The following is a 19910-nucleotide window of genomic DNA, read 5'->3' on the forward strand; positions in this document are numbered from 1 at the left end:
AGTTCTTCTAGAAAGCCACAGAAGTATTCATTTTTACCTATCTTTAGTTGCATGTTTTCACTGGACATTTTTTAGAGCAAAATCATTTCTTAGAAAGCAGCAACACACACACACAAGCAATATTATGAATCCCACCACCCTACAAGCCTTGGTATTACTTTGTTTCCTAACATCTTAACAATAAGTTGTGTAAAGATGTCTCTGTGTGTTGTAGAATACATAGGATGTGCAACCTGCAGTAAGAGTTTCAAATGTTTACAAGTTTAGCTCTTTCCCTAGGTGGGAAATGCTGTTGTGATTGGCACTAATCTCTCTTGCTATGTGCAGTTCATTCTCCTGCACCAAACACAGGAGTACACTGGGGAAGGAAAATGCTCTACAAAAGGTAAATGCAACAATTACTAGAACAATGAAGTTGTATGAACCTACAGAGAACAAATTAAAATGACAGTGCCAGATTCTGATTATCTTTAAGACAGAATTTATCATTGGCAAATTACTCAAAAACATGTAAAAAAACTCAAAACTTCTTGCAAATCAGAACTACTTTTTTTTTTTTTTTTTTTTTTCTCTTTTTCCCCATGGCCAACCAGCAATGCTAACACAACAACCCTAGGCTAATTAAGGTCTCCTAAAGTAGCTCAGGCTAATTCTTGACACAGTCTTTGGTGTCTTTAAGAGTTCACCCAACATGAGAGAGAGAAATATGTTTTGACTAAAACAGAAACTAAAAGAGGATAGATTTAGATTAGGTGTTTAGAAGAAATTCTTTACTCTGAGGCACAGGCCCAGGCTGCCCAGAGGAGCTGTGGCTGCCCCATCCCTGGCAGTGCCCAAGGCCAGGCTGGATGGGGCTGGAGGCAGCCTGGGCTGGTGGGAGGTGTCCCTGCCCATGGCAGGGGTCTGGAACTGGATGATTTTTAAGGTCCTTTCCAACCCAAACCATTCTGTGATTCTAAGATAATCATGTTACAGGATTGTTATCACCTTATTTTGCTACCTGTTCTTACTGTGCCATGTCTGAAATAGGACTGTAAATACTGTAAGGTGGGACCAGTTAGTGTCCATTAAAATACAGTAAAATGCAGTTTTGCGAGAGTGAATGGAGAGGTGGTTGAAATGGCATATTATGCTTGTAAATATTAAGGCTAAAATAAAACAAAACAAAATAAAACAAAAAAGCAACAAACCAAAACCAGAGTAGGACAATGTACAGCTGAAAAGCCAAATGATGATAAGGTTTTATTGAAGGAGAAGGATTTGATGGTGTATTGCAAGAGCTGACTTCTTTCTATCTGTAAGTCTAGATGCTTGAACTCCTTCAAAGTGTAAAAATGATTTAGAAGACATAAGAAAAAAAAAAAAAAGAGAGAAATAAAGGATTATTTGAAGAAAGATGCCACTGAAAGACAGAACCAAAGGCAGATAGGAAGTCAGATATATCAAAAAAAGGAAAAGACAGAGAGGTCATGGAGGAGTTCTTGTAAGATAAAAGACAACTGCAAAGATCACAGACAAATGTTTATGCATGCATGAAAAGTAGCAGTTTTAAGGAACAAACTTAAAAAAATCAGAGAAGATCTGCTGGGTGATCAGCATTGATAACAGAAGCTCAGTTAGCAAAGAGAAAAAACGGAGGAAGTTAGTGTTGTTCCTCTTTTTTCTCTACCAGTGATTAGTGGTATGGCAGAGGGGAACTGAGGAGGTGGATCTGTCTGTGCCAGAAAACGGAAGATATGGTTAATGGGATGAATTTGAAAGGGCTGACCTAGTAGGAGAACTTGAGTTAAATGTAGTGACCACTGAATCAGCAGACAAATAGAAGCCAGCTAGAGAAATGGGGATGATAAGAGCAGAAGGGTCAAAGCAACTGACAGATCAGCGACCTGAAAAGAGCTGAAAGATGAGGCAGTTCGTGAGTTGTGGGGGAATGATTTACGTGCACACAGAGAAAGGATCAGGGTATTAATGTCAAATAAATAGAATCAAAACAGGGCTTGGTAAAAACTCACTGGAAACCTGCTAAAGCCAAGACAGTGGCTGATGCTTTGATGTGAAAAAAATGACAAGGAAGACAGGACAGTGAGAGAGAAAACAGGCAGGAAATTTCACCTTAAATCAGCAAAGTCTTGATGGCTTAGCTGAAGAACCACAGTAGATTTCTGTAACATGGCTAGGATTGTGACTGTAATTACATTTGCTGCCAAGATGCAGTATTTATACTGTAAAGTACACCCCTCCAATGGGATGTCCTTTCTGAGCTCCTAAGCACCAAAGCTTGCGGTGCTTTCGCATGAATTCTCTTCTTACTTACAGTGTGACAAAGAAATATCACTGAAATAAGCTGTGTTGCATCCAATTTGGTTTTACAGAAGAAAGGAGATCTGGCCTTATGCTAAATAAACACAAAAAATGCATAATGCATGTAGTTGTCAGTTGTAAAACTCTGACACACTTGTTCCCCATTTCCTCATTGCCATAAAAGAAAAAACACACACACAAAAACAAAACCTCTTGACAATACAATTGTGCTGATAATGTTAAATGACAGACCTATAAGGTAATTTTTTTTCTGTTAAAGCGAATAGTAGCTGGAGGTATTGAAAAACTTCTAAGGAAAATTGTAAATCTAGTTGTAAAAAAGCTACTTCTGCACCAAAAGTATGTAGTAAGTACTGCAGGATTTTGTAATGACTGAAAATGTAGTTCCATTTTAAAGTAAAGAATTACAAATCTTCTAGTAATTGTGTGACAGGACTCTGAATGAGAGCTGCTGAATGTATTGTTTTTGGTATATACATATGCCACTGGGAAGTTAACATAAAGGTGAAATTAATCTTTCCTTCTCAGTGTCCAAGGGTATAGCAACCTGGCACAGGTTCTGCTATTCCCTAAAATAAGTTACTATATCCAGCAACCAGCATGCACTTTTTAACTGAAGCAAAATTGAATGAACGTCTTGTGGTTTCGTGGGTGAGGACATAAAAGCTTCAATTTTAGGAATACAGTTAACTCTAAACAGAATTCTCAGAATGAACATCACTTTTTTCTTTTTTTTTTTCCAGAACTAATACATTTTATAAAACTGCCACACAGACTTCAGTGAGACTTGCAATAATTGTCATTGTCGCTGAAAATGGACAAACATGAGAATTGAGCAAATTATTTCTCCTTCAAGAATATGAGCTGATTTTTGGTTACCAGTGGAAGTCAGAAGTCTATTTACTGTGTAATAACTGAAATACATTCAGCTGATATATAATTTTTATGAGCTGAAGAACTCAGATAAGCCAAATTGCATGTTAATCATCTCAATTTTGAATGAGGCAACTGGAAAAGATGATCTCAATTACATAGTCTTATAATTATTAATATTACATGTGAATAAAATTGCTACATGTGTAAAGAAAGTATAAGCTATTTTTTAAAATCATTAAACAAAAAGAGTTTAATGAACAACACTAATTGAACTCAAAAAAGAGTTTTAGAATTCTCTTTAATCTTAACCACTTCATTTCACATCACACCAATAATCCGATTATATAGAGATAGGTTGAATAGGACCAAATTGCTTGATCTGCAGAAACACAAATATTAAAATTAATTTAAAATATTTTTCCCTTGAAAAACAGTGCAGTGCATGTTAGATACATGACAGTTGGTGTTTTCTGATATTTCAAATAATAAATAATAGCCTGAAGACTCATTCTTTTGGAAATGCTAAACATAATTAATCTGAGTAAATAGATTGAAAATGTCTGATTAATAAAATGAATAACCTACATGAAAATTTGTGTATTTTTTCTATCTGAGTAACAGTGGTTTAACTTAAAAGTAATTAACTACATATTACAAACCTACTCTTTTTTATTTTAAATACAGATTTTTCAAAAAAGTGATACCATATTCTAATGACTGATAACACAGTTCTACCACAATTAAGAAAGTAACTAAATAGTTAATTTTGTCCAATGTGAACAGAAATTGGACTCTAAATTAAAGACCTTTATACAGTTGACAGTTATATTTCAAATTTTCATAAGTCTACCTAAAAAAGTTTTCTTTCTATAATTCTATGCAGAGATCTAAAAGCACAGCTATGCCCTTTTCTTCCACTGAAATATAGTTATTGAACAGTCATTTAGTTAAAAATGATCAGATTTAATAACACTGTCTAATTCTCAGCTGCTGTTGATTGCCCTAGAAGAACATGATTAAAAACCTGTAAGTGTGAAATCTAGCTGTCAGAAAGCAAGAAAAAATGGACTACTTACATGGAAAATATGTGTAATGTAGTCACTCTAACTGATCAATTTAAATATTTAAATGTGTGGCAGATTTATATCTTGTATCTAAAAATATATCCAAACTATTTCTCAGATTGCATACTTTTGTGGGCCTTGGTTCTCTATTGTACTATTGTTAAGTGATAATATTAATTAATACTGTTAATTATCAAGTAAAGGCATGGTAATATTGGACACTTGTTCAAAACCTGTGCTTGCACAAGCACTCCTTTGATCCTGAAACAGAAAACATGGTGTGGCTTATGCATTTTGCATCACAGGCAGAACATTGAAAACCATAACAGCAAAACAATCAAATGCCTTAATTTAGAGCTGACAAAACAATTAAAAAACAAAACAAAAGCAGCCAAAATAATGAACAACAAACCACCCCAAAACATAAAAATGCACTTCATTGGTAGGTTATTGAAATAAAATACTGTTTGTTTCAGGTACTTACTTTCATTTGGCTGCTTTTAGAGCAATGAAAAGGGATGCCCAACAAATTTTGGATATAGCTAGAAAAATATGCATTGGCATGAAAAATTGCCTATCAGCCTACCCAGACTGGGACACTGTTCATGCAGGAAATGGACTTGGTAGGTGCAGAAATTACTCTTTCTTAAAATCACAAAGTTACACCAGAATGGACGTTATCTTACATTTTGTTTTCACTGCCCCGCCCCCCCTCCCTTTTTTTTTTTATAAGAAAAAGCATCTTCATCCAATGTGAAGAAGTAGTGAGTCCCTTGCAAGTGGCTAACTTTCCCAGTTCCCACAAGAAAGCCTGCAGGAAGAAGTAAAGATATCACAGGAAACTTTTCCTGCTAAGAATAATCTGGCTCTGTGCCACTGAAAAAGGACAGGGAATTATTTTGGGGACAGATTTTGAATTCCGCTGAACAGGACATGGGCTGACCAGCTTTGGGTGACAGGAAAGGCTTCATGTCAATATAAGAGATTTGAACTATGAGAGGAAAAGAGATGATGGAGAGGAGGAAGAAATTATGTACTTTCCTCTTAGTCCTAACTCACATTAATTTTGCTTCTGCTGACAGAACATCACCTTCTCCTAACAGGGGAGAAAATCTGCTAGGAGATCATGAACAGCCCCATCCTATATGCTGACATGACGATACACAGAAATGTGATATACATTACTGTGTTACAGTCTTTGCAAACCAAGGTGTTGGACTGTGACATCTCGCAACAAGTGTAATGATGCCCATTATGCAGTATATTTTCTCCATCAAAACAGCATATTTGTAACTTACACATTTTCCTTCCTCCATTGCTAGTCTCAAATACAGGAATGATGCAGGTGTCAATTCCAAAAGCAACAAACTCTCATTTTTGACAACATACAGATTATTTAAAAATCTGAAATTAGCATCTTTAAAATTATCTGAAATAATTTAAATGTGTAGGCGAATGATGAAAGTTTCATTGATTTTCCTTCCAAAACTCTGTAAATGATACCACTAGATGCCTGACCAATTAGGTGCTTTGAAAAAAAGGACTTGTGTAAGCCACGTAGGCAATTTTTCAGATATTACTCTGAGTATTTTGCTATTCAAACAGAATTATTGAAAGCTTCATTTACTTGGGATGGCTTGAATCTTAATGTGATTAGATATTAAACTGATTTTTCTGTAAATAGTACAGCTTAACATTGAAAATATTGAATTTTAATGAATAATTTCCAGTAATGGTAAATACAACTTGCCCTGACTAAATTGATTTTTGAAAGTAATTATAAGGTGTCTCCATCATTTTGATAGTGTTGCTTCAGTACTGTTATCATTATTATTACCATTACAGCATTCTGTATGAGAGAGAGATGTAACATTTGTTATTATGTGTAGTTATCAAGTAAACTTTCCTTGCAATCTGTTAAACTTCCCATTTCTGTAAATAAGCAAGAGCTTCTAAAAAAGTCACTTGAATGCCTTAAAACAGTGGTTCTAAATCTCTTTAAATTTTCTTCCATGTCTCTTAGAATGCCTTTTTTCTGTTCCTCCTGGCCGGAGGACATCATAATTTTTGGAATGAGGAGACAATGCATGCAATGTTTTCTGGGGAGCACATCTTTAGGAGCTGCTAGGAGACAAGGAGAAGATTCATCTGGGAGGTAGTGGCTAAGACATGGAGAGGACTCAAGGGACAAAGCAGCACAGAAATCTGAGTAACTGGGGGCAAGAGATCCCATCACAGGAATTTCTGTTGAGCATTTGAGGCTCAGCAGGAGAACACAGCTCACAAAATATATGGGTTCCCTCCAGTCTCTGCTGCTCTTCCATGTCTCACACCATCTCCATCCCCCCCAACAACACTCCTCCATCCATGTTCTGTTCTCTTGCTGCTAGGTCACTCCCAGGGTGTGACCCTTAAGAAAACACGATTGGGTCTGTCAGTTTGAACACCTTGGTCTCAAAGCAAAGTCAAAAAAGAGCCCTCAGAGAACACAAAATCTTACCTCAACAATATCTGAATTCGTTCGACTCTCATGCGGCTCATTATACTCGGTATATTTCAGCAGCACTTTGTCCATATCGGTGCTGGCATACTGGAACAGTTTGTTGGTGCTGTTGAATATGATCAGAGCAATCTCGCAGTCACACAGAACACTCAGCTCATAAGCCTTCTTCATTAACCCAAATTTCCTCTTTGTAAATGTCACCTAGAGAAAAAAAAAAAAAAAAGCTGTCAATAATCCCCAAGTTAATCTTTGTAGTCCTTCTTATTTGTTTTGGAAATATACATGACTGCTGTTGTCCTTGAATTGAGCAAGTTCAGAAGGAAAGCATGTAAGTACAAAGAGAGTTCCAAAATAGAATATAAGTATGTGTATTTACTATGTAAGTGAGGAAATGTATTTACTCTCATTACAAAATATTCAAGGTACCGATAAAGGCTACAGTACATTTTCTTGTACTTCTACAGATGCTACATCTTTGTAAATTTTTAATTCCTGTAGTTTTCCCTTAAACACTCTTTATACTGTGTACATCTCTGTCATCAATGTCTTAAAGGTGCAGCTTCGATTTGCAATGGCAAATAGCTAGAAGCCATGCAGTCAGTTTCTGGTTTTGATAGTGATTCACTAAGATTCAATTGCCACACAACTCACACTAAATTTTAGTAGAAGAAATTACTTCATACAGAATGTAAGTAGTGTAAAAAAGATACGTTGTTCATGGAAACACAGAATAGTTTTGAGGAAATATCTAGAACTAAAAAGTTAAGAACACCTTATTTAACGCTCAAGTTCTTATTTAAAAAATTAAAAATATAAAGAAAGAATGAAGAACATTAGTTTTCCAGCAAGTAATACCATCTTTAAATAAGGTCTTTTTTTTTTTTTTTTTTTTTTTTTTTTTTAATACATAGATGTAGCACACTTTATCTCTTTTCAAATTAGATGCTCAGAAATATGAACTGACATTTTTTAGTACAAAGGACTTTGGGTCATGTTATAGAGGTAAAAGCAGGGATATGCTGTGTTCTGAGTAGGTCAGCTCATGTCCTAACACTTCATGAAAGCCTAGGCAGTAGGAAAAACATCTGAACTCTACATAACTATAACTTTCTACAGAGACTGTTTTGACAAAGAAAGATTCTGCACAGCATATAAATGCTTTTCCTCTTTCTTTTCTGCACTATCTTACAAGCTCCAGGAAGACATGTGGCTTAGAATAAAAAAAGTCCATTAGTTGCTTTAGCTAATCATATGTTTGAATTTGTTTCTCTTTGTTCTGTTTCTTCATGTACGCAATTTCTACCAAGTGCATGCAATAACTGTGAATTTTTTACATCTATTTTCCTCTCCAATAATTTTGAGTGAAAATATTTTTTTCAGATAAAATATGGTTTTGCTAAGGCTATAACTAATCAAATTTAATATGTAGACAGGCTATTTGATACAGCAAGGACAGGTGATCGCAAACCAAGTTTGTAAATCAGCCCAATCCCATACTTGTTGCTCAGTTTCTTAATGAGTAGTATCTCTGCACTTTAACGCTGTGGCAAGAAGATTCCTTTCTATGCAGTTCATAAGTCTGCTGTTTTATCTTGTCATACTCCTAAGGCAGGTTAATGCTAACTGCAGCCCCAGCCTACCTTACGATCCCACCAGGCCATGCCTTGGAAAACGTGACCTCTAATCCCTATTTGTTAGCCCATCCCAAAAAGATAAGACTCTATGTATGAACAGGTATTCTCCCAAATGTATATCGAATATCATTCCTTTTCTTGTCACTTCCATCTCTTTAGCCTCTGTCAATGTACTCTTAAGAAAGATGGACTGCTATTAAATACAATTATTCAAGCATTTTATAAACACATTTTCCACAGTCCTGGTCTCAAGTATGTATAGTTGATCATATAGTTGATTGTAAATTTTATCTAAATTTGTCTGTCTCATTAGCTTTTGATATTTGGAATGAATAATGTGATAGGTAACAAAACATCATTCAAATTCTGAAAAATAGACTAGCATTCCAAATACTGCTTTAATGTTTTCTGTGATTACGGAAAATTGCAATGTATTTGTTGAAACAAATATATATGTTTAACATTTAGAAAAAGCTAAACATACAGAAAATAAAATGGACTAACTCAACATATTTTTCTGCATCTAAAATGCCTTTCAATCAACTTTTTGACCACAGTGCTGTAGGTGGAGTATCTCTACACAGTATGGTTTCTGTTGCACATAAACCTCAGAATTTAGCATGTTACAGCTTCTTACCATCAAAGTACACTCCAGTACAGAAATATCTTTAAAGCCACTGTTTGTGTTTACTGTTAGATCCTCCTGAACATTTAGAGTAACCACACAGCTGTGCTGCATAGCACATACTTATTTCATAATACATATCCCCAGAATGATACTGGTTAGAGTTCCTTTTTGTGGAAATTGAAAAAAGAACATGAGATAAGCTAGACTTTTTTGTTGTTGTTGTTGTTGTTTTTTTTTTCCCTTTATTTAAAACATAATCTTAATTTCTCTGAATTTGATTTGCGCTTAACAGATCTTTCAAATATTTTCAAAATCTATCAGATAATATTTTAGCCACTGCTGCTTGGTGCATTAAAAGCAATCACTGTCTGTGCAGTGATCTGCAATATTACTTTTCCTTTCAAATATGCTATTCATAGTGTCGTATCTTTATGTATATATTGCATATTCATATATATATAAATTAACTTGATTTTACAACAGTTTCTATGAGTCAACCTGTATTTTAAAATGTATAAAGAAAGGTCCGTAACCTCAGAAAATATTAAGAATAGTCTTCAAGTCATATAGAAACGAATGGCCATCTTTCATACTCTCTTCTATGTGGCTACCTAAGTAAGATGAACAAACTTCTCTTCCATACTGCATAATATTTTAGTGAGCTATAGAAGGAGGCAATATCTTTATTGCTTAGCTTCTCTCTATAGTCAGAATTTGTTAACCATTTGTTATGTTAATCATACTCAAGTAACCTAGAAGTATCTAATAAACTTTGTTATGATAGCATACAGTATTATAGTATTGCAAAAAAAAAAAAAAATCCAAGTAGTAAAAAATAACACAAATTATTTAAAACATTTGTTTTTTTTTTTTTTTTTTTTTTTTTTGTCTAGGTGGAAGGCATGAAATCATCTCTTAAGATGCTCATCCTTCACTTTTTCTTGAACTGATTCAGCGCTGAAAATGAACAAGACACACACAGTCCACATGAGCTTTGGAGTAGCTGCACGGTACCAAAAATCTGAGTGGTCACATGGTCTCAATGTCCTATACTGCATTCAAAATTTTCAGTCATGATAGTACTGTATATCAGCTTACAATTTAATTTTGTCATTTGACATAAAGAGCATTAGTGAGACTGAAAGTAAACACACGTACAATGTGACAATTCATCAACTTATTTGAAAAAAAGTATAACCAAAATACTGCATGCATTTCAATAGTACCTGCTTAATATTTAACTTTTTTTTTTTTTTTTTCCAGTGGCAAGAATCAAAACACTTAAATATTCTTTTCTGTAAATATTAATTAAGATATGATTAATTATGCCTGCTGTCTAAACCACTGATAATTTTCAGATCTTTTTCAGGTTATAGCTTTTCTGATTTTTAGAAATGTGATAGGCAATGTATGAAGTCCTTCTCTTTGTGGGCTATAGTATTTTATAACGTTGGTGTGAGAATTGGGAGGAATGAAAGTGCAGTGGAGGGAGGAAGTGGAATAGATAAGAGACCAGTGTTCAACAGTTTTTCAAACCCTTTAAGCATGTATATATAAAACACAAGGTTTGAAATAGTGACACTGTTCCTAAATACTTTTATGAGGCTTTTTTATGCATAGTTTAAAATGTATTGCAAAAAGAGCAGTGTGTAGAGAGTACCACACTTGCCTCTTAAACATGAGAAAAAATAACTGAATTCCAACCCTGTACATTAACAACAACAACAAAAACAAACACTAGCCTAGTATTACCACTATCTTAACACTATAATTCATTTATTTATTTAAAGTTCACTTTAAAAAACTTAAAACCATTGTCTTAACAGGAATAGTGGTACCTAAAAGTTAGGTTACTAAATCCTGCAGCATTTTTATATGTGAAGAAATATAAATACTTATGACTTTACAGACGCTGTTTTCAAATATTGGGAAAATTAAAAATGCAGTGATGGAGTGAGCTTCCAACTTCCTTGATATAAGTCAAGGTAAGCTTTTTATACATTTCAGATTAAATTCTGGCTAAAGATGAAACCTACAGTATGTGCTAAAGGAAAGGCATTTACAAAAGAGGACTGTTAAAAGGACATCTTTCCACTTCAGCTCTGGCTCTTCTTTAGCAAGATGGAAACACTTCTCAGCTAGCTTTTCAGGCATAAAGCTGCAAGAGTCTTCTGATGGATATTTGATGGACTAGTCACTGTAGACAGCCTGAATACGTGGCTACATGAGCACACACTGTGATATGTTCCATTTAGTTGGTAATTTGGCCCAGAGGCAGCCTTTTTTACTTAATCTCTAGTAACTAAAATGCACTAAAACTAAATACACTAGAAGGTAATGTTTTTTGATTATGAGTAAGAATTCATTCACGTCCTGAAATTTAAATGTGTTCATATGTGCATGTGTGAATGAGTCCATCCCGTTTTTCAAACCATAGTCTACTAGTCAATGGTAACAGTGGTCACTGGCAATGGTCTTTATTCAGCTAAATCTGTAACAAGAAGAGTGAGCTTCTTATAGATGCTAATTCATCAGTAGAGGGACAGAAACAACTACAAACACTCCCAGCCTTCAGGGACACTTTATGTGTTTATCTATCTATCTATCTATCTATCTATCTATTTAAATTCAGGCCCTTCCAGTCCTTCTTCTGAAAACTCACACAATCTGAGAGGGTGATTTTAGATGGCCAAGCCATTACACTGATACTATTATGAGTACTCCATATTCATCACTAACAATCATATCATATATGCTAACCTTTTCTGGTTTGAAAGTAGCAGTCCTGTGATCTTTCAGGCAATTCAGTCCAGTCTGTGGTAAAGTATCAGTGTTCCCCTTACTTATTCCTATCCTGATTATAAAGATATACAGTTGCTGACATAGGAAAATGAGAGAAACAGGCACTGTGCACATAATATTTCCTATGAATATTTCCTGCCATTAAACATGTGTGAGTGACTAGTGAAAAACAGGGACGACTGATGCATAGAAGTATCTGTTACAGATACTGCCTGGTCAGTAAGAAATACAATTCTCTTTCTCCTTATTTCATCCAGAATGTCTAAATTTTTGACACCAGGGCTGGAGTAGGTATGGCGGATAAAAGACATGTGACAAATGGGAGGTACTATGTGAGCAATCTACCTAACTTTCAACAAAAATAAAGTCAAGCTGGCAACATATAAACCAAAGGGCTCTTGACTAAAATGCACTGTCAGGCACCTAATCCTACCATATGTTGAAAACCCAAATCACTACCAGAGAGGCAAGAGCTCTTGTTGTATTTTTTTCTTCCACTTCCTCCTATTCGATTTGTGTTTAGAGCTGTTTGTCATATGATGAGCCTTGGCTGCAACAATCTTTACAGCAGCACTCAGTGGGCCTGGGAAGAAGCATCAGTGCAGGATTCACTCTAGACAAACCTCCCTTTATGCAACGCTTAGGCATGTCGTATTAAATGAAAGGCTCTTTAAAGAGCAGTGAAGAACCCTTCGGCAGCCTGCTTCCATATTCTTGTTACCCTCCAGCATAATTTACAGGGATGAGACAGCAGTGATTTATGCTGGTAAAAGAGCTATTGTCTTGGAAAGCCTCAAGCATATTGAGCTACAACTTGCTGAATAGTCCAGATAAAGAGGAGTTCTAAGCAGGATGCCCTAAAATTATAGCTATAACAAATAAAATGTTCATGATTAATCTCTTCAAAAAAGAAGGTTTTGTACTCCTTTTTTATGTCCCATTTTTAGTATATCAGTACATAAATAACAGATCAAAAACTTAAAATAGTGATACTGTTCAGTCTGCCCAAATCCTACACATCATGGTGGATCTTTGAAATGAATTTTTCCATTGTAAATCAAGAGAGGAGGGATAATTGGAAGAAGTGTTAATTAACAGATGATACCACAACTCAGAAATTAGTAGGTTATGCTTCCCACTTTAAATTACAAATTAAGATCTAAAAACAGACAGGGAAGCAAGAATAATAATAGTTAATCTCTGATACATCACTTTCTTTGTTGAATCAGAGAGATAAGATTAATTTCATTATATACAGATGTACATATACATATGTATTTTAGGTAAAGAGTTCATATTTATGAAATAATCATCTTTATCAAAACCACAGTCGATAATACACAATATTCAAGAAAACTAATTTTTTTTTTTTTTTTTTGGTATGCTACACCAGTTCAGGCAGGTACAAATAGATGTTTAGGCTAAAAAACATGTTTACTAGTTCTGTGCTGCTTAAATGTTCATAAGGTAAAGGTCAAAGAATATTTCATTCCCTGCTGAGCAAATGGTCAGGAAGCACATTTGTCTGCATTTCCTGTCATAACAGGAAGAGTGTAACTTCTTCCTCTCTACAATGGCTTCAGTTCTGCTTCCCACCTCCAGCTCTTTCTCCCTCAGGGCTTTCCAAGCCATTCCTTGCAAGACAGCAAGGCCGTGCCTCTTTCTGCACTGGTTTTCAGCTCCGCTGTGCTGGCAGATGCCTCATTCACTATTGCTCTCTCCTTAGGCTTCTTGCTCACACTTAAAATTGAAAGTAATTTGACCTAAATATTTACCTTATGCTAATTCACTTTAAATTATGTTCAGGACATACATTCTGAACATAAGTTATGTTCAGAACATACATTTGCAATACAAGCACACTTAAGCTGAAATATAAGGCACTCTCGAAATTCATGGTTCAGATCAGCAGCTCTCTTCCAACTTTACTTCTCAGGTAGTCTCATGCAATGTGAAAAATGCTGTCTCAGTGCTTAAAGATCACTACAGTTTTGGAGTCATTAAAACTTGGAATTGTATTCTTTGCTAATGGAAGCCTAAATTTACCCCTGAAAAACAAAACAAAACAAAACAACAACAACAAAACAGAAATGTGGTCTAACTGTAATGCTAAAACATGTTTTGTGACATGCTTTACTGTGTACAATTTAATGTAAGCAAGCAAGCAAGCAAGGTAATTCAAATATGTAAAAGATAAAGGATATGTCATGATTAAGACAATGGTTCATTGAACAAAATGATGCTTGTTGCAGAGATAAGCATCTATGGCTTTATATGGAAACATTCTCTAGGGTGAGTGTGTGTGTGTGTGTGTGTGTGTGTGTGTGTGCGCGCGCGTGTGGAAATCACACAATTTCTGATTCTGAATAAAATTGAGACTGAAAATATCAGGAAATTGATAGAAAAAAAGTTTCTTGTATAGTTCACATTCATGTTAGTACTAACATGCAATGCTTTCCTCTGTTTCTACAGGGGAGTTTCTGATTCAGCTGACAGTCTCTTACTCTTTGCTTTTAAATAGAAGTGAAGCATAGATAAAAATAGATGCATGAGGCTGAAATTAGTTTTGAAACTAACAGCATTAGGTATCGAAGTCAGTAGACCAAATCTAGGTCTTCCTGCAAATGGTCATTTCCCTCTAGGATATTCTTCCCCTGTTCCATAACCTCACTTTACTTATCTGCCTTAATTTGTTCTCTATGGTGCTGATAGCTGCAGTCAGTCTTGTTTTATAACTTTACAGATCTGCTGGAATCAAAGGATGATAAAAAAATCTATTAATGAAAAAGTTAAGTAGTGAGTGTTTATTACTGTAATATCCCGTATAATTACTTAGACGTGATACTTTAAAAGGGTGTTTTAAATATTTAAGTACCTTGATATAGAAATATACACTTCCTATGGTATTTAATAAAACTTGAGACCCCAGCAACTCATTACAAATTGGGAGAGTTTTAAACAGTGTGATAAGTTCAACTCAGTTTTAACCATGAATCCATCACTAGTGTGCTTCAGAAGCAGGAAAAATAAATGTAGAACTAATGATCAAGGTGATCAGAGTGATCACCATATAAGAACAGATCTTTCTGGATACAAACTAGAAAAATCAGCATGTTAAAATCAGAGGGTATTCCAGACCTGAAGCCAGAATGCCAATGGGTTAATCAGCCCTCTTTCCTGGGTTAATGTACCTCTGGGTTTAGCTCTCAGACTATGGATTTAACAAGACATTTTGCAAGTGACCTTGTGTAGTAGTAATACAATATCATTATGTCATTACACATATTTATTTTCAGCCCTGTCTGGACTGTTGTGAAGGAAATTTCAGATGATCCCAGCCTACAGTAGACCACAAAAGGCCTTCACAAAAGCTAACAAAAAATTTCAAACTGTTGAAAAATGAATAGAAAATTTATAAGGACTTTTCAGAGGAGACTGAATGCAATTTCTCTTTCATATGCTGACAACAACAGAACTACTTTCTTTTTTTTTTTTTTTTTTAGTTAAAAAACCATGAAAATAATTTTCACCCACGTCTTCGCAAATCCCTTCCTCTTTTTTATTTATTTATTTTTTTAAGTAATCCAGAATTCTTCATAGCAGCCTTCACCAATGTGTTTAATGGCAATTTCTGCATACTGAACTTGTAGCTGTCAGGAGCTTTCAACATCCATTTTCAGTTCTAAAATTTTTGGCTATCAGTTCTATTGGTGGTACAACTAATATCATGTATACAGTTGACCCTGGTGGGTGGTAGTCAAGATTACCATAATTTCATGAGCCCAAGCAACAACAGCAGCAATTTATTCCATACTTATGAAGAGTACATACCCAGTGTCATAATAGAAACAAGAAAGTGTCTAGTCATATTGACTATTTATAACAGGATTCTCTTGAGAATTTTAATTTACATTTAAGACCATGATGGTAACCAAAATACCCAAATAAATATACACTCTAACCCTGTCCGTTATTTATACTCTGTCTCTCTCTGGCTAGAAGCAGAGTGAGAGGGATTTTTTCAGATGGGCATTTATGAAAATTGCACAACTGGGGTTAATCACAGAAGATTCAAACATCCTTGCTGCCTTTGTCATCACACAGTAACTATGACAGCCAGGAAAATATAGCCAACTGGCAGCCCACATGAAGCAACGTTAAATTAATGACTCCTCCCAGTTAAAAGACTGAATTCTTCACTCACTGAAGTCAATGACAGAGCTCTTGCACAGTCCAACATTACAGGACTGGGCCTTTATCAGTAGGTTGAGGCCTAACTGAGGTTGCAGTAGTTTTCCCAGAATTTTGAATTTTCAGATAGTTTCTGGAAAACTACAGATCACACAGCATATTGCACATTTCCATGAGATTTGCAGCCAGAGAAATATAACTCTTTTCACAGTGTCAACTTATATTTATTACCGGTTTGGTCACTAAAGTACACAAATCCAACCAACTGGACTTGCTCTAGAAATCCTCTTGAAGGGAGGTCAGCACTATTTTTGTCCTTCCCTATCCACTTGTACAAACCCTTTGAACAGTAGGGGAGTCTCCTGCTACAGTAGTGTGGAAGAAAACAGCTGTTATACTGAGAGAACAAGGACCCCATTCAATGGTTAGCCTAAAGAGCTAGTCAGGACACTGGGCAAATTAGTAGAAAAGCAAGGACAGCAATCATCTCCCACAGGCCTTGTCGTGGTTTAAAGGTTTTTTTTTGCACAAACTGTGTTATCTAAAAAGATTCATCCTTGCAGAGAGGGAAGTCAGAAGAATTCAACTTTAGCTATCACCACTGGTTCAATATACACTTTGCATATTTCTATGTGTGCTGATTGAGAATCCATGTGCTTGATTATGCTGAGGATGCACAGTCATGTACATCATGTTCCCATTTTACATGCCTTATACTTGTGATACCATACTGGGTTTGCATTTAAAAAACAAAAAACAAAACAAACAAAACAAAACAAAACAAAAAAAAAACAAAAAACGAACAAAAAAAACCAATACAGTTTCAAGTCAACTGATTTGCTGCTGCTTTTGTGAACATGTTTTGGACAGGTGGTAAGAAGGGAAACAAAACAGAACAGTTTTGTAAATGGAATAGTCCTTCATCCATATTCAGGTAAGTGGAGTTACAAATAAGTGTTGCAGAACTGTGCTTTAGCTGGTACCTTAATTTTATTAATCAAAACCTTTATTTATTTATTTATTTTGTGCAACTTTTAATCTGTGCTGTTCTTTCAGGATACTTATGTCATCAAATAACAACAACAAAAAAAAAACAACAACAATATAAACCAGTTACTGTTTTAAGGTTACTGTATGTGTATAAGTTAGAAAACAAATCAACTGATGGACCTTCTAACATAAGCAGCAATGGCTCATGGGATACATTATATTTGAAGACATAGTGAGGCTTATGAAACAGTACATATCTTAAAAATAGTTAAAAGTATAACCAACTATTAGCAAAAAGCTAGTTATGTTTAATCGTATATATATCTCTAAAACTGAAAAGCCTGATGCTATTGTCCAAATGAATCAGTGGAAATCTTTTCACTGGCTTCACTGAGCTTTAAATAAGGGAACTATATACAAAAAGGATAAAGTCAGTAGAATTTCTTTCTAAATTATGTTTCAATATATTAATTGAAACAGAGAAGCAGAGTCAAGCCAATTATATAAAGTAAGGTAAATCTATACATTCAGCTTGACAGTTTATCTGACTAATCAAAATGATGGAAATTATCAAATACTAGCAAGATAAACACTTTGTGTACTAGATAAACGCTTTGTGTACTAGCACCACAGTTGTTCATATTCTAGCATTTTAGTTTTATTGATGATTATTAGAACTGAATGCTGGTCACAGAAGCCGTGAAACTCTACAGTAATTTACTTGAAACACTAGCTGTATTTATTTTTAAAGTAAATTTAGCCTATTGAAAAGTATATCTTGTGCAAAACTGGGGATTACGTTTTCCATAAATATTATATTTGAGTAAATAATTTTCCATAATAGCAAAATTTTTCAATATTATTTGCAATATGATAATTCAGATTCACTTCATAAAGAAAACCTGGCAGTGTGGCAAAGTTCTGAACAACTGGTGTCTTAATGTTTAATGATAAATGCAGTTCAATATTTCAAATCCAATTTCAATTCCAAGCTATAAAATAATTAAAACAGAAACAGTGCTGTATTTATCTTGATAGAATTATTGCTTCTTGGCTTGGCCCACAGCAATAGGAAACCATTAGGGTTAAAAAAAAAAAAAAAAAAAAAAAAGAAACAAAAACAAACAAAAATCACATAGTTTTTGCTTTTAAGTGTGATTTTGTCATGAACACAAGTGAGTACACACACTACAGGTTTTAAAAATTTGAGGAAAGAATACTTAAAAATAATAATTTGTTGTTATGCCTAGATTGATTTTTATGATATTATGATATTATATAAAAACCTAGAAGTCTAATGACAACATAATCACCTCTTAAGAAACGACCTGGAAATATGAAGAAATTAATAGAACAAATAAAAACAATTAATATACTAATAGTAACATAGTATCAATTTCTTAAAAAACAACAACAACAAAAAAGCTACTGAAGATTACTGCTAAATTGCAGGCACGTGTATGAAGAATGCTAATAGTAGCATTACATAATTTTATGGAGAGCTTCTCACACTTGTGAATCTCCACTTGAAACAAAACATCCATCCATTTGTTTACATCAAATGTAAACAGCATCAGCTTTTCACTGACTTTATTTTACGATGCCAGTTGTCGAATTTTATCTTTCTGAAATAGGAAAGCACTTTCTCTAGTTTATGACCATATTTTAACTAGCAGAGATAATGTTGATAACATGTGATGGCTACCCAGTCATTTCACCTGAAGCAGTGATATTAATTAAATAACCAATCCTGTTGTTTCTATTTAGCCATAACATCAGTAAGGGAGATTTTATTTTATAAATACAACATGTCAGTAGTATTGTATGTTGATTTTAGAATTTGTTAGGTTACTCAAATTCTTTTTAAGATTCATGTTCAGACAATAAAATACATGTTCAGACAATAAATTGTAAGATTTTTATAAAGTAGTGTCATTTTTACATGCTAGAGGTAAAAATAAAAACACTGAAAAGATGTAGAAAAATAATTTGTTATCTATGAATTCAGAAGAATTTTCTTCTGCAAATAAAGTCATAGCATAATAGTTCATAAAATATAGTACTAAAAGCATGAATCCTGTAAGAACTTGCAGATGTGCTTAACCATGTACATTACTCACTGAAGTCAAAGCAAATACAGAGTATTTCAGTATTTGCTGATACATGTTCATCTTTGATAGAGTCAAGGCACTGAGTAATAAATTCCTAGGTATACATGTTTCTAAAATTAAAAATACCTGTGTGTGAAGTTTCTGGTCGTTTCCAAAAGTACTTTTTCTTTCGCAGTATGTTGTTTACAGATATATATGTATATGTTGTTTACAGATATATATGTATATGTTGTTTACAGATATATATGTATATGCACTTATAAAAAGTTATCATCTTTTCAATCACTTATGAGAGTGCTTGAGTCATCCTGGAGGTAAAATTATGATGCTCAAAGCCAGTATTTTTTCTGCTTACCTGTCTGTTACGTTCATCCATAATCCTTGTAATCTGAATCTTTTTTCTCCCCATAGTCCCCGTTTTTTTTTCTCTCCTTCTTCCTTAAAATTACGTATTTTTCCCTTCTCTTTTCTTCCTCTTTCCCGTTTCCTCAAAACAAGCCTCCTTCTTCAGCACTTGCACTACTCAGTTCACAGTCCCCTGCATCCGTTCCTGCTAAACACAGAAAGGAAATCAAATATTACTACCAAATTGATAACTTCTTGAAAGTTGTTATATGGAGCCAACTACGCATCATAATTATAATGTACTGTACAAGAAATTATAGTAAATTTGTACTGTTTCTAGAAAGAAACTTACAGAAGTCATAATAATATTATTCTTTTTTTTTTTTTTTCTTTCCTTTTTTCTTGTTTCCCTCCTGCTTATGGACAAACCCACCAATATATCAA

The 19910-nt window shown here is 34.4% G+C and overlaps 1 protein-coding gene across 9 annotated transcripts in view; it reads right to left on the reverse strand.

Annotated features, from left to right (window-relative positions):
- The window catches only part of MEF2C (myocyte enhancer factor 2C), a 139957-nt gene that overhangs the window by 58509 nt on the left and 61538 nt on the right, over window positions 1–19910 (reverse strand). For 8 of the 9 annotated variants that reach the window (XM_084304870.1, XM_084304867.1, XM_084304871.1 and 5 more), the window contains 2 exons: window positions 19477–19674; window positions 6763–6966 (listed from right to left, as the gene is read on the reverse strand). In XM_084304870.1, the coding sequence (XP_084160996.1) occupies window positions 6763–6966; window positions 19477–19530 (258 nt within the window). In that variant the 5' untranslated portion in view covers window positions 19531–19674. The remainder of the gene's footprint in view (window positions 1–6762; window positions 6967–19476; window positions 19675–19910) is intronic. The other variant, XM_084304864.1, reaches the window with a different exon arrangement.

The sequence above is a fragment of the Netta rufina genome, assembly GCF_964035555.1.
Source record: "Netta rufina genome assembly, chromosome: Z".
NCBI lineage: Eukaryota > Metazoa > Chordata > Aves > Anseriformes > Anatidae > Netta > Netta rufina.